This window comes from Candoia aspera, chromosome 12 (genome assembly GCF_035149785.1).
Source record: "Candoia aspera isolate rCanAsp1 chromosome 12, rCanAsp1.hap2, whole genome shotgun sequence".
Lineage (NCBI taxonomy): Eukaryota > Metazoa > Chordata > Lepidosauria > Squamata > Boidae > Candoia > Candoia aspera.
Window position 1 is genome coordinate 19,815,152 of NC_086164.1, and position 20,449 is coordinate 19,835,600.

The 20,449-nt window shown below is 43.3% G+C and overlaps 1 protein-coding gene across 1 annotated transcript in view; it reads right to left on the reverse strand.

Moving 5' to 3' along the window:
• Positions 1-20,449, reverse strand: part of ABCB7 (ATP binding cassette subfamily B member 7) — a 366,720-nt gene that overhangs the window by 288,433 nt on the left and 57,838 nt on the right. Inside the window, exon 16 of the mRNA XM_063313799.1 lies at positions 17,335-17,781. Coding sequence (XP_063169869.1) covers positions 17,563-17,781 — 219 coding nt within the window. The 3' untranslated portion in view covers positions 17,335-17,562. The remainder of the gene's footprint in view (positions 1-17,334; positions 17,782-20,449) is intronic.

A 20,449-nucleotide genomic window follows, 5' to 3' on the forward strand; every position in this document is an offset into this window, starting at 1 on the left:
CAAGGACTCCACATAAAAAACAGGCAGAACTTCAATCATTGCCATTGTAGTCACCATCTTGATTTTTTGGACATAACCTGCAGACATCCCAGCTGTCCATCTGGAAACTAATAAAAAAAGGAAGATCTTCACCCCTGTGAATGTTTGAGCGCTGGGGAAAGAGGGGAGTTGCTGGCACAGCAGTGAAAGACTAGGCAGCAGCCTTGCCTGAAATCTCCCAGGGTTACTGTATTTGAGCTGAGAATTCTGGACAACCACTAGAGGGTATAAAGTATTAAGAGTTTTCTGCATCTCTGCCCCCACCTACTGTTCATCTGAGGTTTTGCAGCTCAGGTACAGTAGCCTTAAACTCTCCAAAATGAAAGATGGGTCCTGTGGTTTGTGCGACAGTCACAACCACAGAGATCTTGAGAGAGCTGAAGAAGCCCTTTGCCAAAACAGTAGCTTCAAAACCGCATTGATTAAGAAAATTTAAGCGGATGCCTGGACTTTATTCTTTCTTTATTTACATAGCCCATATTCTTGGCTATGTAAAAAAATCCTCCTTGGTCTCCTCTTTGTTTTGTTTTGTTTTTTATTTTGCTTTATTTTATTTATTTTTGCTTTTCTTTCTTTCTCTTCTTACAGGAAGAGAAAGCTTTTTGCTGCTGAGAGATAAGGACCCATCAGCCATAGAAAGGTGGAGGGCAAGACACTCCTAGCAAGTGATGGACCACAAAAAAGCGGTGTTATTAAGCAGCTTCTTAGTTCTTTTCAGCTCATGAAATCCAGGCTTCCCAGATGCATGTGTGGACTTTCTCCCATGAAAAATAGCTCAAGCCCCAAAAAGGAAATAAGAAATCAGGTGCACTCCATTTCTTCTCTTCCCCTCTTCCAGAGATAGGATCACACCGAGACCAATACAATACTATATCCTGGAAGCATCTCCTCTTCTTAACTTAATTGCATACATCCATTTATTTGGCAGAGGTTAAGCCCTAGCTCTTTTGTTATTAACATTTCAAGATATTTGAAAAAAGGAAAACCTTTCAAAAGCTTCTGAAGTTCCCATTCTAAGCTTATTAACACTGATCAGCAGAAAAAATCAACTTGTTCTTGCTCGACACTTCACAAAATGAAGGGAGAATTTGTAGAAGTTTGGGAATAGTCATCACTGAGTTAGAAATGTAAATCAGAATATTGTTGTACATGGAGTTCAGTCTTGTGTTCAGTGTGATTCACATGATTCACATTGTTGTGGGATTTGGGATCATGTCTGCTCCAGCCTTGATGACAACTGTAGAGAGGAAGGCAAGAGTTCTACTTATCTTTGCTTGGGACATCTTCTGAATACGACCCGAAACTGCTTTACCTTTTGACCTCTCAAAATGAACTTCCATAGAAGTTGAAATAAAGATCTCCCCCTCAAATTCAGTCTTCGGAGTACCCTCGAAAGAAGAAGCTGTTCCAAATGGCCAAATGCTTTGTGTGTATCTCAGGAGAGAAGGACCTCAAGAATTTGTATAATGAGGACATCAAGTCTTGTTCAATAAGAGTCAACCATTTGATGTGGGTTAATCCTTCTTCCATCTGCTCCCCTCCAAAGTTGATGGGACTAAACCTCTCAGAATTCCTGGTCAGGCTGGATGGGGGTTCTGGGATTTGTAGGCTAAGCATGCCTGGAGGTACACCACCGTTCAGCGCTGAGTATGAGAAGGATGGCTGCTGTACTATAGAAAGAGGCACTTGAACATCCGTCAAGGTGGCCCTGCAACACTGGGTTCTGGCAGGCAAGGACATTGATTGATTGATTGATTGATTGATTGACTGATTGCATCCATATGCCATCAATCATTTAGACTTGACAATCAACAATAAAATATCCACAATTTACAATCAATTAATTACAACATCCATGGTAAAAGCGTAGGATAAAAATAATGGGAGCAAACTTACCAATTAACAATCATAGTAAAATGCCTAACCATAAGAGCAAAGATGGTGACAGTCTTCTGAATGCTCTACAGAACAGCTCTGCCTTGAGTAGTTCCTGGAATGTTAAAACAGATGGGCAAGCTTTGATTCTAATTCTTCATTCCTGAATATCTCTAAGGCCTGTTGGGGCCATAAGAAGTCCACCCAATCTTTTACAGCATCAGTGACTGAACTCAGCCATTCCACTGAATTACGAAAGGCTTTGCACATCAAGCTAAGCTGTAGCTTGCTTAGCTTGGTTTGTTGAATAAGCCACTGCTGGCTGAGTTTAAACATGCTAAGCCATAATTTATGGTTTAGAATCGCCAGTGGCTGAGTTCACATATTGCACTGAGACAAACCAACCACATGATGAGTAAACTGGTGTGCTCACAGCCTGTGATGTGTGCCATTCATGGTTTAGAATTCAGCCCACAGGACATGCTCCCAGACATCCAGACCAACTATGGTTTAGAGTTGCCATTTTGCTTTAACTTCTATCCACTCAGCACTCAGGTCTCCAGGCTTGGTGTATGTCAGAGGTGGATCAATAGCTGTAACAAACTGAGGTGTGTGTGTGTGTGTCTAAATTATATTCTGCCAGCCTCACTTCAAATTCTCCTTTTCAGTATTAATTTCCTTGCCATGAACCACACCACGTCCCTTCAGCCCTAAACTGCAGTTCAATTTATTTAACTAGCTTTGAGGTGACACCTGAACAGAGCATTGCCATCTCTTAATGTTAAAAATGTCACTCCGTTTTGGCCACCGCTGCAGCATCTTCTGAAGATCATTAAAAAAAAAAAACAGTTCATATAACCTCAAGAGTCCTGGCAGGAGCAAATGCTTTTCCCTAAATGGATCATTACTTTCCTTTTCAGATTTCAAGCAAAAGGCAAATAAAATTTAAAAATGCCTTAGGAGGAGAAAGGTTCTTTTCTGCTGCCGATTGTCATTGGTAAGGGCGTCTTTTTGAACATTTATTTATAAACAGCTTGAGTCCTAAAGCTTGACCAGATGGAAACGTGCCTGCAAAGAATTGGAACACCCTCAGGATGGGCTAATAGTCAATAGATGAGACAATTCACACCAACAAATGCCAAAAATGGTCAGTCGTGTAATCTTTAAGTGTGGCACAGCTGATGCCAAATGCTTTTAAGTGTATTTTCAGAAGGTGAGTGAGCCTTGTATGAACTGCAAACATTGGTAACGATTCCTGATTCCAACTGAATCTTCCAGCCAGCTCCAGCCACTGCACAGAAGGAGCATTAGGAAGGCCAAATTTCCCTGATTTTTGTTCCTGCTTAAGGCCATCTTGGTCTCCATCTCCTCTGCTACACGTCTTGTGTTGTTGTTCATTCATTTAGTCGCTTCCGACTCTTCGTGACTTCGTGGACCAGCCCACGCCAGAGCTTCCTCTCGGTCGTCAACACCCCCAGCTCCCCCAGGGACGAGTCCGTCACCTCTAGAATGTCATCCATCCATCTTGCCCTTGGTCGGCCCCTCTTCCTTTTGCCCTCCACTCTCCCTAGCATCAGCATCGTCTTGTACTATTTATCTACTGGCACATTGACAACAATACCCAATTTTCTTGGAATGTGGAGTACCAAGAATGGTTTAAATGTACAAATAATCCAGCAGTGTCATCTTGAAGAAAATGCTCATTCTTCAAAGTACCAAGCAAAGAAACAATGTGCCAGAGAGTTAACCATGAAGAGAGATTAATGCACTGACCTCTGTGGAAAGAGGCTGGTAAATTCCCAAAGGTGGCACCATGTTTACCTACCATGTGTGGTGAAGCAAATAAGCCATCCTACAGCTTGATGTGATCTACCTCCTTTGCACGGGATGACCCTGGAATAACAAGCTAAAGTGAATTCCTGATGACACAATTCTAGTTTAGGTGGTAGCAGAAGATCCCATCTCTGCCTAGGATTCCATAGATGAAATTACCACGTTCTTTTCATCTTTTCTCCAGTGGTCTCCAGGGAGAATTCATCACATAGGCTGCAGGAACAGCTTATCCCGTCTCGAACAATCCTTCAAAGCCACACGTTTGCTGATTTACAGGGAGTTTTATCATAGTATATGTCCATATGGTTATGAATTTTATATTCCTACATCATTTTCTTTGTGACATTTTATATTACTATAGCTTTTAAAAAAAAACCTTTTCCATTTTTCCTTGTTTTAGCTGTGGCCATCAGAAAAGGGCAGCTCTACCTTCACAGGCTCTTAATTGTTGTTCCTCTGCCCAGGAATTCCCCTCCCTGCTCTTCCATTGTTATTCCAATGCATCTTCAACATAGCTGGGTCTTTCCACCACCAGTGAAGAGATTCCCAGATGAAGCTCAAATAAGACGGGCCTTCACCTGACCACAAGCATACCTTGTTTGAAATTCTCCACACTGACACTCCTCAAGGCTTTTCTTAAGGGTCTATATCTCAGTAAGTCTTGTGAATCATTTTCTCTGGCCCTTTTCCTGATGGCTGTCAGTACCTCAGTTTTTTTTCTTCATCCACTTTTCAGAACAACCAAATTTTGATCCATTGGTTGCAACAGTAATTGACCGACTGGCTTGTCGTCCAAGCCTGACGTCGTGGGCTGAGAAAGAGTGACTAGCCCAGGGTCACCCAGCTGGCTTTCCTGCCTAAGACAGGACTAGAATTCACAGTCTCCTGGTTTCTAGCCTGGAGCCTTAACCACTAGACCAGTGTTTCTCAACCTCAGCAACTTTAAGCTGTTTGAACTTCAACTCCCAGAAATTCCAAGCCACCCATACTGGGAGTTGAAGTCCACACATCTTAAAGTTGCCAAGGTTCAGAAACCCTGTCACAGGGGATGTGCACATGTCCTGTTGCATTGTAATTTCTATTCAAACTTGTGCAATGTACTAATCTGGCCTCTCATAAAGGAACTCCTAAAGAGACAATCAGTGATCTGTCCCCTACCCTAGCAGATCATAAGATCATTGTTGCCCATAATATAGTCAAATTTTGCCTTGCTGCCATGAGGGTAAGGCAGCAAATATTGTCTGATAAAATTGCATTTCCTTGATACCTTCAAAATTTTATCCTCTCTCTGACCTTTTTCTTTTAAACTCTTAATCTTTTTTGTCATTTTTATGATCCATGTAGAATTTTATGTACATATGCATTTTTTAAAATCCATTTTATTGTGTCTGATTTTTGGAGACTGCCTGCACTAGGTCCTGCAGTTTTCTCAGCAAGATTTTTCAGAAGTGGTTTGCCATTGCTGCCTTCCTAGGGCTGAGAGAGAGTGACTGGCCCAAGGTCACCCAGCTGGCTTTGTGCCCAAGGCGGGACTAGAATTCACGGTCTTCCAGTTTCTAGCCTGATGCCTTTGACCACCTCACCCAACTGGCTCTCAAACTGCCCTAGCCAATTACTTAGAACTCAAGAGTCAGGATGTAGAATGATCTTTTCCTGGTTGTAGTAGAAAGGGTAGCTTTTGGAAAAAGGAAATTATGATGTAATCTTAGAGAGAGAGAGGGTAAAATATAAATGCATTTTAAAAAAATCAGTTCAGTTGTGTCTGATTCTCAGCAACTACCTGGACTAGATCCTGCAGTTTTCTTGGCAAGGTTTTTCAGACGTGCTTTGCCATTGCTTCCTTCCTGGGGCTGAGAGAGAATGACTGGCCCAAGTCACTCAGCTGGCTTTGTGCCCAAGGCGGGACTAGAACTCCCGGCCTCCTGGTTTCTAGCCTGGTACCTTAACCACTACACCAAACTGGCTCTCATACATATGCATCCTTGTACACAAACTGGTCTAAGACCATAATAGAATCTACCTACCTACCCAGTGCTTGAAGAATGTTGCCTCCCCTGTGCATAAGGCATAAAACTCCTCTCTTCTCACGGCACAGTATACTAAACAGAGTTGCCTGGCCTAGGACACACATGGAAGCTTGAACCGATCCTCCTGGCTGAAGTTGCACTAAGCAATGGAGAGAATTGTGCATGACAGCCAGAAAAATGACCCACAAAAGCAAAATGAGACGTGCCTTCCCAAATGTACAAGACTTAATTTGAATATCTTTAATTAGAGAAAAAAATTAAAATTATATTAAAGGATTTCTTTCCTTAACTAAAAAGTTTTTTTTTTATTTAAAGAAAAATCATAAGTGCTCACCCATCCCTAGGCCTGTAAACACAGCCACTGTGGCTTGCAAAACTTGGTTTATAGCACAGACCTATCCAATAATAGCTAATCCCTTGTTAGCACATATTATTTAGCATGATGACCTTTATTTTGATGTCCGTTTAAAAATCATCCCTCCAAAGTGACCATGTTTCTCTTTGGCTCATTGCTTAAAAAACCTCAGCATAACTTCATTAACCTCCATGAAATCCTCCGGCTCTGCTCCTTATATGAGTTGACAGTCACTCTTGCTGTTTCTTGACATCATCAAGCTCATAAGGTTCACAAAACGAAGAAAACAGAAATATGGTCACACTGGTTTAAGATGGACCATGCTTTCTATAAAAAGTCTGGGTGCCATTGAGAGATTAAATATTTAGTATGCATATGTGAACACAGACCCAGTGGCTTACTGGTGGAAGAAAAATTTCAAAATCCGTCTAACAGATCTGCTTTCAGTTGAGCCTCCCAACAGTGATGCTTCTCAAGACTTCCAATTCTCTACAGGAAGTAAGACGTTGCAGAAAGCCAATGGGGTTTAGAGGGTGATGGGAGGTGCAAGGAACATGCAAGTATAAATTTGCCAAACAACCTGTCCATTCTTACATGTCCGACTTCCAACAAGGCCCCATGACATCTTATAGAAACTGGCCAATCTCTGTGAAACAGAAGAAAAATACATCAAACAGCCATTGGAAGTGGCAATTCTCTCTCTCTCTCTCTCTCTCACTAGTAGGAGTTGTCTAAACTCCCCATAATATTGAACGATGGTCAAAATGGCCGTCCTTAATATAAGGATTTGCAAGACCAGTTTCTTTGTGAAGCAGCTCAGCTACAATTCATTACAGTAGTAGAGTTGACATCATTTGCTTGGATTCAACACAGACCAGGGTTTCTGGTCATGGAACAGCAATGCACAACCGTGTCACACCCAACTACTGTTCTACTGATAGATAATTCCAGTTCACCTTCTGTCCACCATTTCTCCTCTTCCTTTCTCCTCACCCCCCATACCTGTCAGTTCACACAAAACTTCTCAAAACTGTACTGCTAGCATCTGGTCCTTGAACAAATATGCAATCATCAAAGCGTAAAGTGGCCCCAAACTCCTTGTTGCTTAGGGTGTGACACGGCAGGCGTTCACGTTTATCTCCACTTGATGCCAGGCTGTGCTGGGACAGCCCGGGTAACGAAAGCAACCCAAATGCTAGTTCCTTCCAAAGACAGAAATTCCTCATACATTCATGAGGCCTGGAACCTCATTAAGAGGGGGAACAAAATAGAGTGGGATGAAGGCCAACGTATTTTCCATTTCTTGTGGACTCTTGAGCTTCTGTTATTCTCAGCTGATGGTGGGTGCACAGACATGTGTGTGCACAGAGAAAAAACCCTACGTAAGGGCAATGTGTCTTAAAGGCCAGGAAACACAAGAAGACAGTGGGTCTCTGACATTTCTATGTAAAGCTGAAATGTACACAATATAAGAACAGAAAGGAGGAGGGTTCTTCTCTTGTGAGCTTAAAAGCTTTCCATGTAAATGTCACAGACCAACTGGATCACTTCAGCTTCCTGCTGTTGGGCCTCCTTCATTTACAGCTTTCATCTCTATCCTCCAACACAGTGTTTCTCAACCTGGGCAACTTCAAGCCGTGTGGACTTCAACTCCCAGAATTCCCCAGCCAGCCATGCTGGCTAGGGAATTCTGGGAGTTGAAGTCCACACGGCTTGAAGTTGCCCAGGTTGAGAAATACTGCTCCAACAGAAAACGACACATCGCCCGGATGAGAGAAAATGAGTTTTCTCTCCCTGAAGCTTATTCTGCAACCAAGCAAATAGAAACCAGAAGCTGGAAGATGCTTCCTGTTTCCAGAAGATCAAATCAGGCACCCCTTTGATACCTGAGACCTGGAAGATCCCAAATACTGTGATAAATGACAGCAATGGAGCAGTAACATGGCTCCTGGAGAGGTTTCTTTGGGGGGGGGATTGTGGTTAAGAAAAAAGAGTGTGTGCCAATGGAGTCCATCCACATTATGTACCCAAAATTATAAAAATTATAGGCAGCTAGTTTTTTTTAGTATTAATAATCTTGGTTCCTGCTGAGATCCAGATGGCCCCCCCTCTGCTGTTGTTTAGAAGAGCTGAGAAGACCTTTAGGGAGGGGAAGTGAGACCCCTCCCATCATCATGCTGGCCATCAGTTTTTCTTTATTTTTTATTGTAATTTGTATGATTGTCAGGAGCTGCCTAGAGTTGTTGAGGGTCAGAGGGTATACAAGTTTAATTAATTATTATTATTACAGACCAGGAAACAATAGTTTGGTGCATTCAGGTAGTTCTCGCTTAACAGCCACAGCTGGGACCGGAATTTCAGTTGCTAAGCGAAGAGGTCATTAAGTGAATCTGACCTGATTTTACAGCCTTTTTGTGGTGGTTGTTAAGCAAATCACCATGGTCATTAGGAGAACCATGTGGTTGTTAAACAAATCACATAGTTCCCTATTGATTTTGCTTGCCAGAAGCTGGCTGGGAAGGTCTAAAATGGCAATCACATGACTGTGGGGAATGCTGTGATGGTTGTAAGTGCAAGGACCAGTTGTAAGTCAGTTTTTTCAGCACCGTCGTCAGAACCGTCAATAAATGAATGGTCATTAAGCAAGGACTACCTGTATGTGTAACTTCAAAAAGTGCAGAGGAGCCCACAGGGTGTGGTCAAATAGTTAAGATGGCAGCCACAATGGTGTGGTCCAAGCTCCGCCTCTTTTTTATGGGTGACCGCATGCTGTGGACCCCCATAGAATGGTGCAAGAGTACCAGTTATTAATAGGACATGTTAAAAGTTTACAACTGAAGGAGTCAGAGCTTAGGAAAAGTCTATGCAACTTCAAAACGAAGTTGAATTTGTTCATGAAATTATCCATAGAATAAGGAAACACCAAACACAATCATCAGCCCTGCTAATTGCGTTGCCTTCTGCTAAAGAATTCACACACAGCAAGGCAAACATGGCCAAAGGATGACCAATACATACCTGCTATCATTTCAAAATAATTTCACAGCCTGCCTCCTGCAGGTAGGAGATAGGTATCCACCAAATAGCCATTTGAAATTAAGACCAATTTTGATATGACTCTTAACCAAGATGGGAAATACATAGCAGGTTTTTAAAAAAAGGTAAGGGCTGAGTTAATGGAACCCAAACTGCACCAAAGGACACCAAGATATCCATTCTATCTGGGCAATTTTCTTCCAATAGGTTTTAAAAAAGGAACATATTTGATGAGACATCTCTCCCCTGCTCCCCCCAGCTAAGGGAAAATTATATTGTGGCTGGCTGATGCCCTGTGAACTTGCCCAGCTGGTGAAATAACTACGGAGCCAAACCTGCAACTAAACCCAGGTGAACCAAACACATCTGATATGGATACAGAACAGGCAAATCCAGACACACACACGAGAATCTGGGTTAACATGATGGCCTGGACCCCCTGGATTCCCACAGCTAGGCCACAAGTGATGCACCCCCATTTTAGCCTAGACTAATGGGTAGTGTGAATTCAGCCCCTGGAGCCAGGTTTCCCAACTGTGTCCATTTCAGGATGTGTGGACTTTACGTCCCAGAATTCCACAGCCAGCATGGCCATTGGTGAACATTCTGGGAGTTGAAGTCCACATACCTGGAGGACACCAAGGTTGGAAAATGCTGCCTGGGGGAAAGGGAGGCCTTGTTAGTGCTTTATACAGAAAGATAAAACCCAACTTTTATTTCTTGTTTCTAGGTAGGGGACCTGGGTCTAGAGCACACTTGGCAGGTTGGCGTATCACGGGCTCATCAAGGTGTGCCAGCCCAGCCTACCTGATTGGTCTGTGGTTCAATGTGTTTTGCAAGCTCAGGCAGGCAATAGGTCAATTCACTGAGTTCGTTTTTTGGCAACTCTCGTTTGACTGTGAAAAACACCGCTTGTCTGAAATCCCAGAATTACTTTGCTGACCACAGATGAAGTTGAGCTGGTCGGACCACTTTGTATCTCAGATAAATTAGCATTTCCCTGGACTTCCAGTGAAATCCACTCCAGATGCTTGAAATTGGCTTCCCCCATACCTCTCTGCATCCTCAACTCAACCAGAAATCCCTTGCTATGGTTTCTTCTACAAATTCAGCTTCCAAGAACTCCTCCATTATAGTCATACATTCTACAGTAGCACAGGGGGACCTTCAGATATGGCCCAGGTGGCTGGAAATTCTGTGCATCTTGCGGGGTGGCGGGGAGGGGGTTGTGGAAGGCGGTTTGATAGATCCTCATGTAAAATGAAGCAAAACCCTCAATGACTTCCCAGGATCACCTTAGAGCAGCCAAGTCCCTTGAGACTCAATTTCTTCTTACGTGAAGGCAAGAGGTACTTGAGAAAGGAGTGAACAGCTGTACAGGGTTATAATATGAAATTTATGCAAGCCAGGGAGAGGCAGCATTTCAATGAAATACAAAGAGTTTCTGCCAGGTTGCATTCTGGTAGTCAAAGAGAAGGGAAGGTCACATCATAGAACTGAGAGGATCAGCCCCAAAGCCTGTTTCTGGCCAGCCTCTCCACTCTCAGGGTAAGAACAGCCTAACTTCCTAAGAGATATGGAATGGATAGTTGCATCAATGTGAAAGTATTTCCAACCCAAGTTCTGAATTCTCGAGTGATAATCCAGAGCAGGGTTTCTCAACCTTGGCAACTTTAAGATGTGTGGACTTCAACTCCCAGAACTCCCATGCTGGTTGGGGAATTCTGGGAGTTGAAGCCCACATGAGCTGCCAAGGTTGAGAAACCCTGATCCAAAGACTTGTCTCTGTAAACTCTTTGCTCTTCGTGGCAAACTACATTCTTCCCTTTAGTTTTTCTTATATAGCTGCACCTAAGTTCTGCCATTGTCCTTCTTTCTTTCAATATCCCTTCCCATCTTCTGAATTAGTCTCTCATTTCTTAGATTTTGCCTTGATGGGTCTCTTCTGTTCTTTGTATTACGACCTTGTATCTCTCCAACCCTATCTGGTATTCCTTGTTTAATTTCTTTTTCTGTTTAACTCACTTATTTTCTCCTAGATCATACTTCAAAAAGCTTAAGGGTTTTCCCTGTTTTTGCCCAGTAACGTATTACACATTTCAGGATTAGTGCCAGTAAAAACTGACTTACCTGGTACATACCTAATTTTCTTTTAAAAGCCCTCTTCTGTGTTCTAGCATTCAACATCTTCTGTGCTAGGATGAAATTTAAGCACAAAGAATGCTAAAGAATGTTATTTGAACCAATTCAAAAAGAGGTTACAGCATGGAGTTCATATAGTATTTTGTGTACTCGAAGTAAAACCCCTGTATTTCAAAAAGGAACAAAGGCACCCAAGGCTGAAAGCTTTAGAGGGCTCACTTTAAGGTTGGAGTGACTTAAATGTTTTCCCCGACAATTTTATTGACAGCTACAAAGCGTACAAGAATCGCAATGAATGCACAGCAATGCTGGGTGACTCATTCGTCTTTCAGCCCTTGAGAATCAGCTTTACACGTGGCCTGAGGAAAGTTTTTGAAGATGTGTTGTTCTTTCTTCACATCATAAAAACAGCCACCATGCAATTTAGTACAATCGGTTGCATCTGTTGAAGGTGAGACACAAGATACAATAAGAACATGCTCGGTAGGAGAAAAACGGAGTGTTCGTATGCATCACTCCAATGAGCAAGTAATTCTAAACCTCCAGGAAACCACTTTGCTGTGATCTCCAGGTATTTTTGAGAAAACAGTGTCCCAAAGTTAGGTACAATAATGCTACTTAAAGTCGTGTCCATGTCATTGTTATCCCTGTGACAAAACAGTTTCTTTTGCTGCTGCTGTTGTTCCTGAGAAATAACCCCAGGAGACACGTACTGGGTGTGCAACACACGAGTGGTCCCAACCTCCATGTCACTTCAGAAGATCTGCTGTGCTCCCAAACTATTCAAAGAGGAGATGACCACAACCGATGGGAGTTCCATAAATGGAAGGTCCTAGATTTGGACCTGTCCCATCACAAGGGGCAAAGCTGCATCTTTTACAGTCTTTTAAAAATGGGATCTTCACTTCTGCTAAAATTTAAATATATCTTTAAAAAAGTGGTGCCAGAGTACTTTTACTTTTACTTTGGCTTCTTTCAAATGCCTTCCCTCTCTGTATACTATTGAAGGATAAGCAAAAAAAGGTTGAAAATAGGCCAGGGTTAATGGTCACTCCTCCATGGTCTTCTCCAGCTGAGAAACTTCTTTCCTTGTGTCCAGCTCAGAGCTGGGGGGCCACTACAGTTGTCACAAAGACACTCTTATCAACGGGAACGGCTCCTCAGACCAGCCATTTAGTTTCGTGGACAGAAATATAACCCAACCCCACAGGTTGTTGTTTTTGTGGGATGTCCGATCTCCCAGCCAGCTAGGTTTGTGTACAGCACATAAAAATCCAGCGTGCTGCAGGGTGAGCACCTTGTTATGCCTGAGTCCCCTCCTAACCCTATTGCTATAAACTGGAGGAGATAGAAAGTGAGAGAGGGAATATGGAAATCCATGCCTAAGCCCTAAAATAGGTTTAACAGTCTTCTGGGGGGGGGGGGATTCCAGCCATATTTGCTTTGCACCTCTAACCTTCCCATCCCTGCCCTTGGACTTGCAAAAATGTTAAGTATGTCGCCCCCCCCCCCCGGCCCCCAATGATGCTCAGGCAATCCTAGTCTGCTGGGATGAATCGAGGTCTATTTAAAATAGGCAAAATTCAACAGAATAATTTCTAATTCTTGGCATCTTTAGTACCAGTTCTTCTTCTGATTTTGAGAGACCCAAAGGAAACCTAATCCCAGAATCTGCCGACGTCTTACTGCCAGCGAGGAGGGAACTGGTTAGATTGCCAGGTCCAGATTCAAAGCCTTCTGGGCCATGAAGCTCAGTGGATCATCTTGCACACAAGATGGTTGCAATGGTGAAACAGGGCAGAGCCAACCTTCAAATGGCAACAGCCAAAGCGGGGAAGCCCTGCTGCAGTCACCATCTTGCATCAAAGCTCAGAGTTGGTGGAAAAGAGGCCCTCGCTGCTCTAGGCTTGGATCAGCAAGTTCCCATCTGCTCCAACTGCCCAATTACAAAATGGTGGTAATGGGAACCAGCCTTCCATGTGGAAGAGGGACCCCGTCTCCTCTGATTCACAGCCAGCATAGCCATGCTCTCAGTACATCTGGAGAAGGCTGGGCAGGCGATGGCTATTAAAAGTTATTGCCATTGGGAAAAAAATCTTCCAAAAGAGAAAAGCTAAAAAACATTTATGAGTGGGGTCTAGATCAAAAGCTCTAGACCATCTCAATATAGCCCTTTTTCCACTGTAATAATGTGGTATTCTAAGATCCTCATAGCACTGGGGAGTTCCTTTTTCTATCTGTTCGGGTGAGATTTTTCACTGCCTTCTGCTAAAGCTCAAAGTGCTACAATTTATTCTCATTTCGCTGACATTACTGAATGCTGCACAAACAATGACTTTTAATCCAAGGATAATTCTAAGGCAGTTCCCTCTGGGTAGATGAGGCATGCTACTAAAATAATCAGGCCTTCTGTTCTGTGTAAGGAACAGGGGAAAATATTGGTTTGCTCTGGAAGTTGCTGATGAAGCTGCTATTAGAAAGAGTAATTTCAAGAGGACACCCATTTCTATTCAAAAAGAAATACATCATTTATTCTGGTAATAATTATCTACACACATTAAACACAAATTATGATAAGACGACTTCATGATGGACATTTTATATACAATACTTTTACTGTGGGGCTTCTGGATTTTTTTTGTCATTGCTTGGAAATTAGTTGCTCTGCCCAAGTTACATCTTACGCTGGTGGATGGAATTAAAGGTCTAAATACAACGTAAAACACCTGAATTTCAAAACGATTTCCATTAGTACAATGAGCAATCCACTCCCCAAAATGTGCACTCGGGAATGAAAGCCAAACGAATCTGCAGAGAAACACAAAATCATTCGTACAGCCAATGAGCTGGCTCACCGCACTGTTTCCTGCTTTTCCATCTTGTTCTATGTTCACTGAATCTGTCCAGAAATTGTAAGATGGAACTTGCTAAGGCACTGCATAGCTCAGATGTTATAAGAAATTGTGAGCAATCTTTAAATGAATACTTCAGCTCAGCACATACAAATACAGGAACTGCTCAGGTGCTGTGCCATACCCAGGATTCTCCATGGGATGATACCAAGGAGAGGCTTCAAGATCAGCAGCCCTCCCATTCGTTTGCCAGCAACAAATACATTCACCTGAATACAGGTTCTTCTTCACCACAACTATATTCTACCAATGAAAAAAATGTTCACCCTGAGTGAGAAATCCTTCCCCCCCACACAATCCACACTTCCTTGAGCTTCCAGTCAATAGGGCTCAACAGTTTTTATTTTGATATCACTTAAAAAAAATAGCAACTCCACTGACTTGGTTGAACTATGGCAAAATGTCCAGTCCCTGACTCAAGGCCACAAGAAAACTGAATAGTTAACAGCTGTTACCAGTGGCACAAAACTCATGCATTCTTACCGTAAAGCCATTTTGAAACCTTCAATTACCGTATCAAAAGATAATGGCCTAGAAAAAGTCTAATTCTGTTGCCTTGTTATCAGGGAGCCCAGATCAAAAGGTACCCTGCCAAAGTGAGGTCTGATATGCATTAAATGAAATATCATGCTAATAAAATGTATCAAGTGAAGGCTCCTGCTTCTCAGGTTTCTTTGCCTCCTGTAGGGCTGTGCAGCCTGTTGGATTAGAGAACAAAAAGATGCCTTGGAGCGTGCAAGGCCACTCACGTCACAGCTGCCGGTGGGTCGTTAAAGCAGCCACATCATCCCACATGGCTTCTTTAAAGCATCGTAGAGATGGGAGACATGAGGCTCCCACATGCTCCAACCCCCCTTTTTTGTGCTTGAATCTAAAGCATTGCAGACACCCTAAACCTCTGCCCTTTTCCTTTAGAACTTAATCAAAATAAAATTGAAAAAAATCATTTATTGTAAGTTTATAATTCAAGTAACAAGATTTTCTACTCTCCCTTCCCTACAAATATACTCATATTTTATTTATTTGTGTGTGTGTGTGTATAATTTTAAAGTTGAGGTAATTAAAATTAGGATCAGGAGAGCGGAATAGGAAATGCTGTAACTTCCAACAAATGCTTAAATCCAGGCCTTACAGCACGTGCCCAACCCCAAAGGCCCCCCTTTCTTTCCACTATCCCATTGGACCTTTCCTGTAGGAGAGGAATCTACAAAGGGAGTGAAAAACAAGAAGAGAGCAATATGTGTTTGAACGGGAAATTCAGAATCTCAGCTTAGTATGTGGAGTCAGTCTTAATTCATGACCGAAAAGTGCAACATGCATTGCACTTCACATTCCCATCAGCTGCAGAACAGATAGTGGTGTGAGACTGCTGCTTAACCTTGTCTTACAGGAATGAACTGTGATTTTATTTCACACCGGAACCCATCTAAGAGAAAAAAGTCTTTGGGGTAGATTTCCCTGCTCACTTCAGAAGGGACAAACATGAAGCCTAGAAAAGCAACTGAAAATTAGGAATGATTACTAAGAGGAAAACTGGTCCCCTTCAGTGTTTTACAGAAACCTTTATTCTCCAGAGGCAAAACCTAAGGACACCGCAGTATTGCTTGCTGTTTTCCTAGAACATACCTGCAGTGAAGTTGCTTTGGGTCTCAAACTGCTATAATAAGAGCAGCCTTATTCACTGCTACTCCATTGTACAGCACTGCACAAGGAACCAATCACAGGTCAAATTTACTCAGCAATGAGCCTCCAAAATTGGCATGGAGAAGATCAGTACTCTTGACCCAGAAGATGTACTGGCTCTAGTACCGGTGGAAAGTATCTATTTAAATGACTATCAAGCACAGTTGATAAAGTGCAAATCGTGATGCTACGGAGCTCCATGTATGCCCAGGCTACATGTGTTCAGGGTACCTTGTCCATTTCACTGGAAAGATCTCCCCAACACCCGTCTCATGCACTGAACAGACGAAGCTCTGGTGGAAGATGCATTAGCACTCCATGCAGGCACAGACGGTGCCTGGAGGAATATACCAATCTCTTAAGACAGACGAGCATTTGAACCTTGTGTTTTCACTCTGGGAAAGGAAAATAAACACTGAAAGCAGGACAAACTATATGGTCAGTTCTTGGAATTCAACGATGTCTGGTTCTTTCCGCTACTCCCACAGTGGCACTACAGGAAAGAGGGTAGGGATGGCGGAAAGTGTTATCAGCAGTTACCAACGAACGAAGAGAGGACCTTGTTGTCTAGCACCACAACTCTTTCCACTAATGCCGTCAGAGAGACGTATCCAGTTAGAGAATGAATCCCCAATTCCAGTTTTGAACTATCACCACACATTAGAAGGGTCCGTTCTGCAAGGCACACGTAACAGGAAAGTTACTCATCTTTGTACTGAAATGCCTAATGGATAGCTATTTTTAATCAAGGTCAACTCACATCAGTTTTCCAAACCATACATTTTCTTCATCGATACTTATTGACATAATTGGGCCCAAATGAAAGGTAGTCCAAACTGTGCCTGAGGAATGAAGACACTCTGTACTTCTCTACAGAAACTCAACTTATTGGCAAGACAATAATTCTAACAGCATTTGTATTGAATTATCATTAGAATTTAATAGAAACATTTCCTTGTGCCTTTCTGGGAATATTACAGAATTGAGTTGAACCAGTCTTTGCTACTTTGCCTTGAAAGATGCACTGATGCATTTTGAGATGCTCACTTTCATTCTTAACACTGAGAATTTAGTCCTTGCAGAAGTATGTACTTCTTGTGGGAAAAACCAGTAAATGTTGAGGCAGAAATGTCTCTGCAGTGAACTGCAAACCTGATGCCTCTTGTAGAAAAGGATACAAATTCCATCAAACGCAACAACTAAAGAATATTAGCTGCATCCTTTGCCCCATGAATATACACACTTGATTTAATTGGTTTCTGTTAAAATCAATATATAAAAAACACCTTTAATTCGCCAGCAGTGAGGAACAGCATTAGAATGCAACATCTTAACAGCGAACATCAGACAATTTGATTCTGGCCAGATGGGAGCGATTTCCGCCATGTTACAAACAATTCCAGGGAGGGTGCACCTTGCCGGAGAGTATTACCAAATAGGTGTCAACGAGACATTCCTGGTCAATTTCAACCAATCCGCCTAGATCTCAGGAAGTATCACTGATGAGCAAATATAAAAGCCCTTGGCTACCAAGATCCAGTTTCATGGAGAAAAGCCTGTGAATGAAACCAAATAAAATCTCGCCACTGTTTACTTGGTTGAATGCGGCTTCAGTGCAAACTTTTGGTGGCATCAACTGGGGGTGGATTTGGACTCAGACTCAGCAGGAGCAATTCCCACAGCCTTTCACACTGTTGATTATTTCTTCTTGTAGTTTCTTCCTTTCTTCCTCTTTGGACATGTGATTGTTCCTCTCCTCCCACCTCTTGCTGGAACTTCTGTTCAGCATCCGGCTGCTCTGCGTGTGCCACATCTCATAGTAGAGACTGCTGGGACTGCTGACCAGATCTATATGCTTGCCACGCTCTGCAACTTTCCCCTGTTTCAAGAAATCAGAAGGCCATGATCAAACAGCTTCTCTGGAACAAGGAGGTGTCCAACCCATCTTACGAGAATACACGTGGAACGCTCCGGGTTCAACAGGAAAGGAGCAGCCCATTAAGACTTCGGCTTGGATTAAGCGACATGCTGAAAACATCAGTGGGTTTCTAGCTAGCGGGCTGCAGATGAGGCGCGTGCAAATTCTACAGATGTAAGTGCTATGCATCAGACCATGCCATAAGCTCTCTCACTCCCAACCATAGTTTATTTCAGATCTTACTGCTCTAGAACAGGGAATGAAAACTACCTTTTTCCCTCTGTCTTTTTCAGCATCTCCCAGTTGCAGAAGGTAGGGAGCTGGCAGCTCTGAGAAGGACAGGGATTAATATTTGGTTCCTTTTTGCATTGTGGGATGGATGGGTGAGGAGTTTCATCAAAAATGCTCACCCCTCCACTTATTTTTTTTTTTTTTTGCCACCAACTGTTGGCATGATCTGGAAGAGTTTCCGGAATTGCGTAAATAGATCTGGGAAGCCTGAGCTACAGGTGAAGAGCTCTTGAAAGCCCTATATTTCAGGTGATGCTGCTAGTCCATCTAAATCTTCCCCAAAACTGGTGATCTTCAGGTGGGTGGACTTCAACTCAGAATTCTCAGCTATGGCCATGAAAGCTGGGGAATTCTGGGAGTTGGAAGTTCACTTTCCAGAAGGGACAAAATTTGGGGAAGGCTGGTCCATTGGGTTGGAACTTGCCTACTACAACTGGCACATGTTTCCCAAGGTGTCAGGTGCATTTCCAGCCACCTACTATGCATCTCTTTTAAGTAGATGCCAGGGATTCAACATGTTCTACCCACTTGCAAAATCTGTGCTTGAGCACTGAGGGGAGGAAAAAGAAGGAAGTGTAATGGTATGTAGGAATGGCCTTGTGGGGGTGGGAAGAGATGCTGCCTAGGGAACAATCAGATAAAGGGGTGGGGGGGAGCCTGCAGCTGCACAACGGGCAGAGAAACTTAGAAAGGATCCTCCCTAACTTGTCAGGCAGTAAAAAGCAGCAGCAGCAGATTTGTCCTTCCAGACTTGCAAGGGTCTGTTAATGCAGCCTTGCAATAAAGTAGAATTAGCTCCTCTGGTGGTGTTTCCTGTCTGGTCTACCTGGGAAGGCTGATAATCAATCTTGCAAGTCTGAAAGTCTGAATCTCCTGCTCTCTCTTTCTACCGCCTGACCAGTAAAGGCGGGTCCTTCCTAAGTTTCTTTCTCTGCCCATTGTGCAGCTGTGGGCCCCTTCCCGTTTCATCTGATCGCTCCCCAGGCCGCACCTCTTCCCCTCGTCTCCCGAGGTCATTCCTATATATCATTACAGGAAGATGGCTACCAAGATCCTGTCTCCAGAATGTCTGCCTATAATCCCCCTCAGTGGCTCTCTTCTGAAACACTGTCACTATTCAGCCAGAGTTCAGTTTGCATGCGTAAGCGCCAAGACTGTGGAGGACACGGTTGTGGTTTTTTTGTGGGTCTTTCCAGTTCTTGACATGGAGGGATGGTGGGACTTTTCTTATGAGGATATGAGAGCAGCCCTGGCCTTCCCCGCTTCCTCTTGGTCCATGGACTTTCCACGCAGCACGGCAATGAGAAGGAAAGGTCTGGACCAACTGGCAGAGTGCTAAATTGCTGGAAGCAGGGGGTGGAATTTCACACTGTTCCACTTTTGCTCCAGGTATTCCTTTGTTAAAAACAGGCTTCCCCACCCCCCAAATTAAAGAGGCCAGACATGGGAAGGACACCCTCATCACATCTAGCCTGGTCCTTCACGGTTGTCAGATCTAAAAACACACAATTGTCATAAGTTGCCCAAGTAAAACCTGAAGCGGCTGGGAACGGCTTTGGGCCTTTTCTCTGCCTGAATAAAAACTGAATTGTGGCAGTTAGGATAACCCTCTAAATGTTGTTCCACTCATTAATAAAACTTCGTTGGAAGGATAGCGAAGCAGGAAGAAATGGACCGATCAACTGGTAAGATGCTGGGCAAGATCAAGGAAGCAAGAAGCACATCAACTTCAGCAAGGCGTATTAGGGATAAACGAACAATCATGGAAAATACAGGAGGCATTTCCATGCCTCACTGAGATGGGGTCTCTCGTAATGTCCCTAATTCTTGCCACCTGGATGGAACTGCTAATAGACACTCTTCTCATCTCTTGGTTGTGGAGTCCCTGGTGCTCCCTGAGCTTGGCTGTTTCCTTGCAGATGTTTCATTGCCCAGCTAGGCAACATCTTCAGTGCAAAGAGGGAGCGGGCCTTGCTCCCTGTTCATATGCAGTGGTTTGCCCTGCCAGTGTTGGTGGGGGTGTTGTTCTCTCCTTGGTAGTCCTAATCAAGGAACTAATCAAGGAACTACCAAGGACAGAACAACTGTCCTGGTTTAAGCAAAGACCACGCTGAGATGAGGAGAATGTCTCTAGTGTTTATTAAACTGCTATAGTAGACAGAAAATCCTACCAAACTGAAGGAGCGTGGGAAAACCCAGACAGATAAGCCCCCAAACTCAAGGCAGGTCTGCTCTGGGTTTCTTTGAATGACAGTTCAAAGCCTCTAAACTATGCATGCGTTTTCCCCCCTGGATAGGGCCCCCTCCTGCTCACCATCCATACTCATAACAACAACAC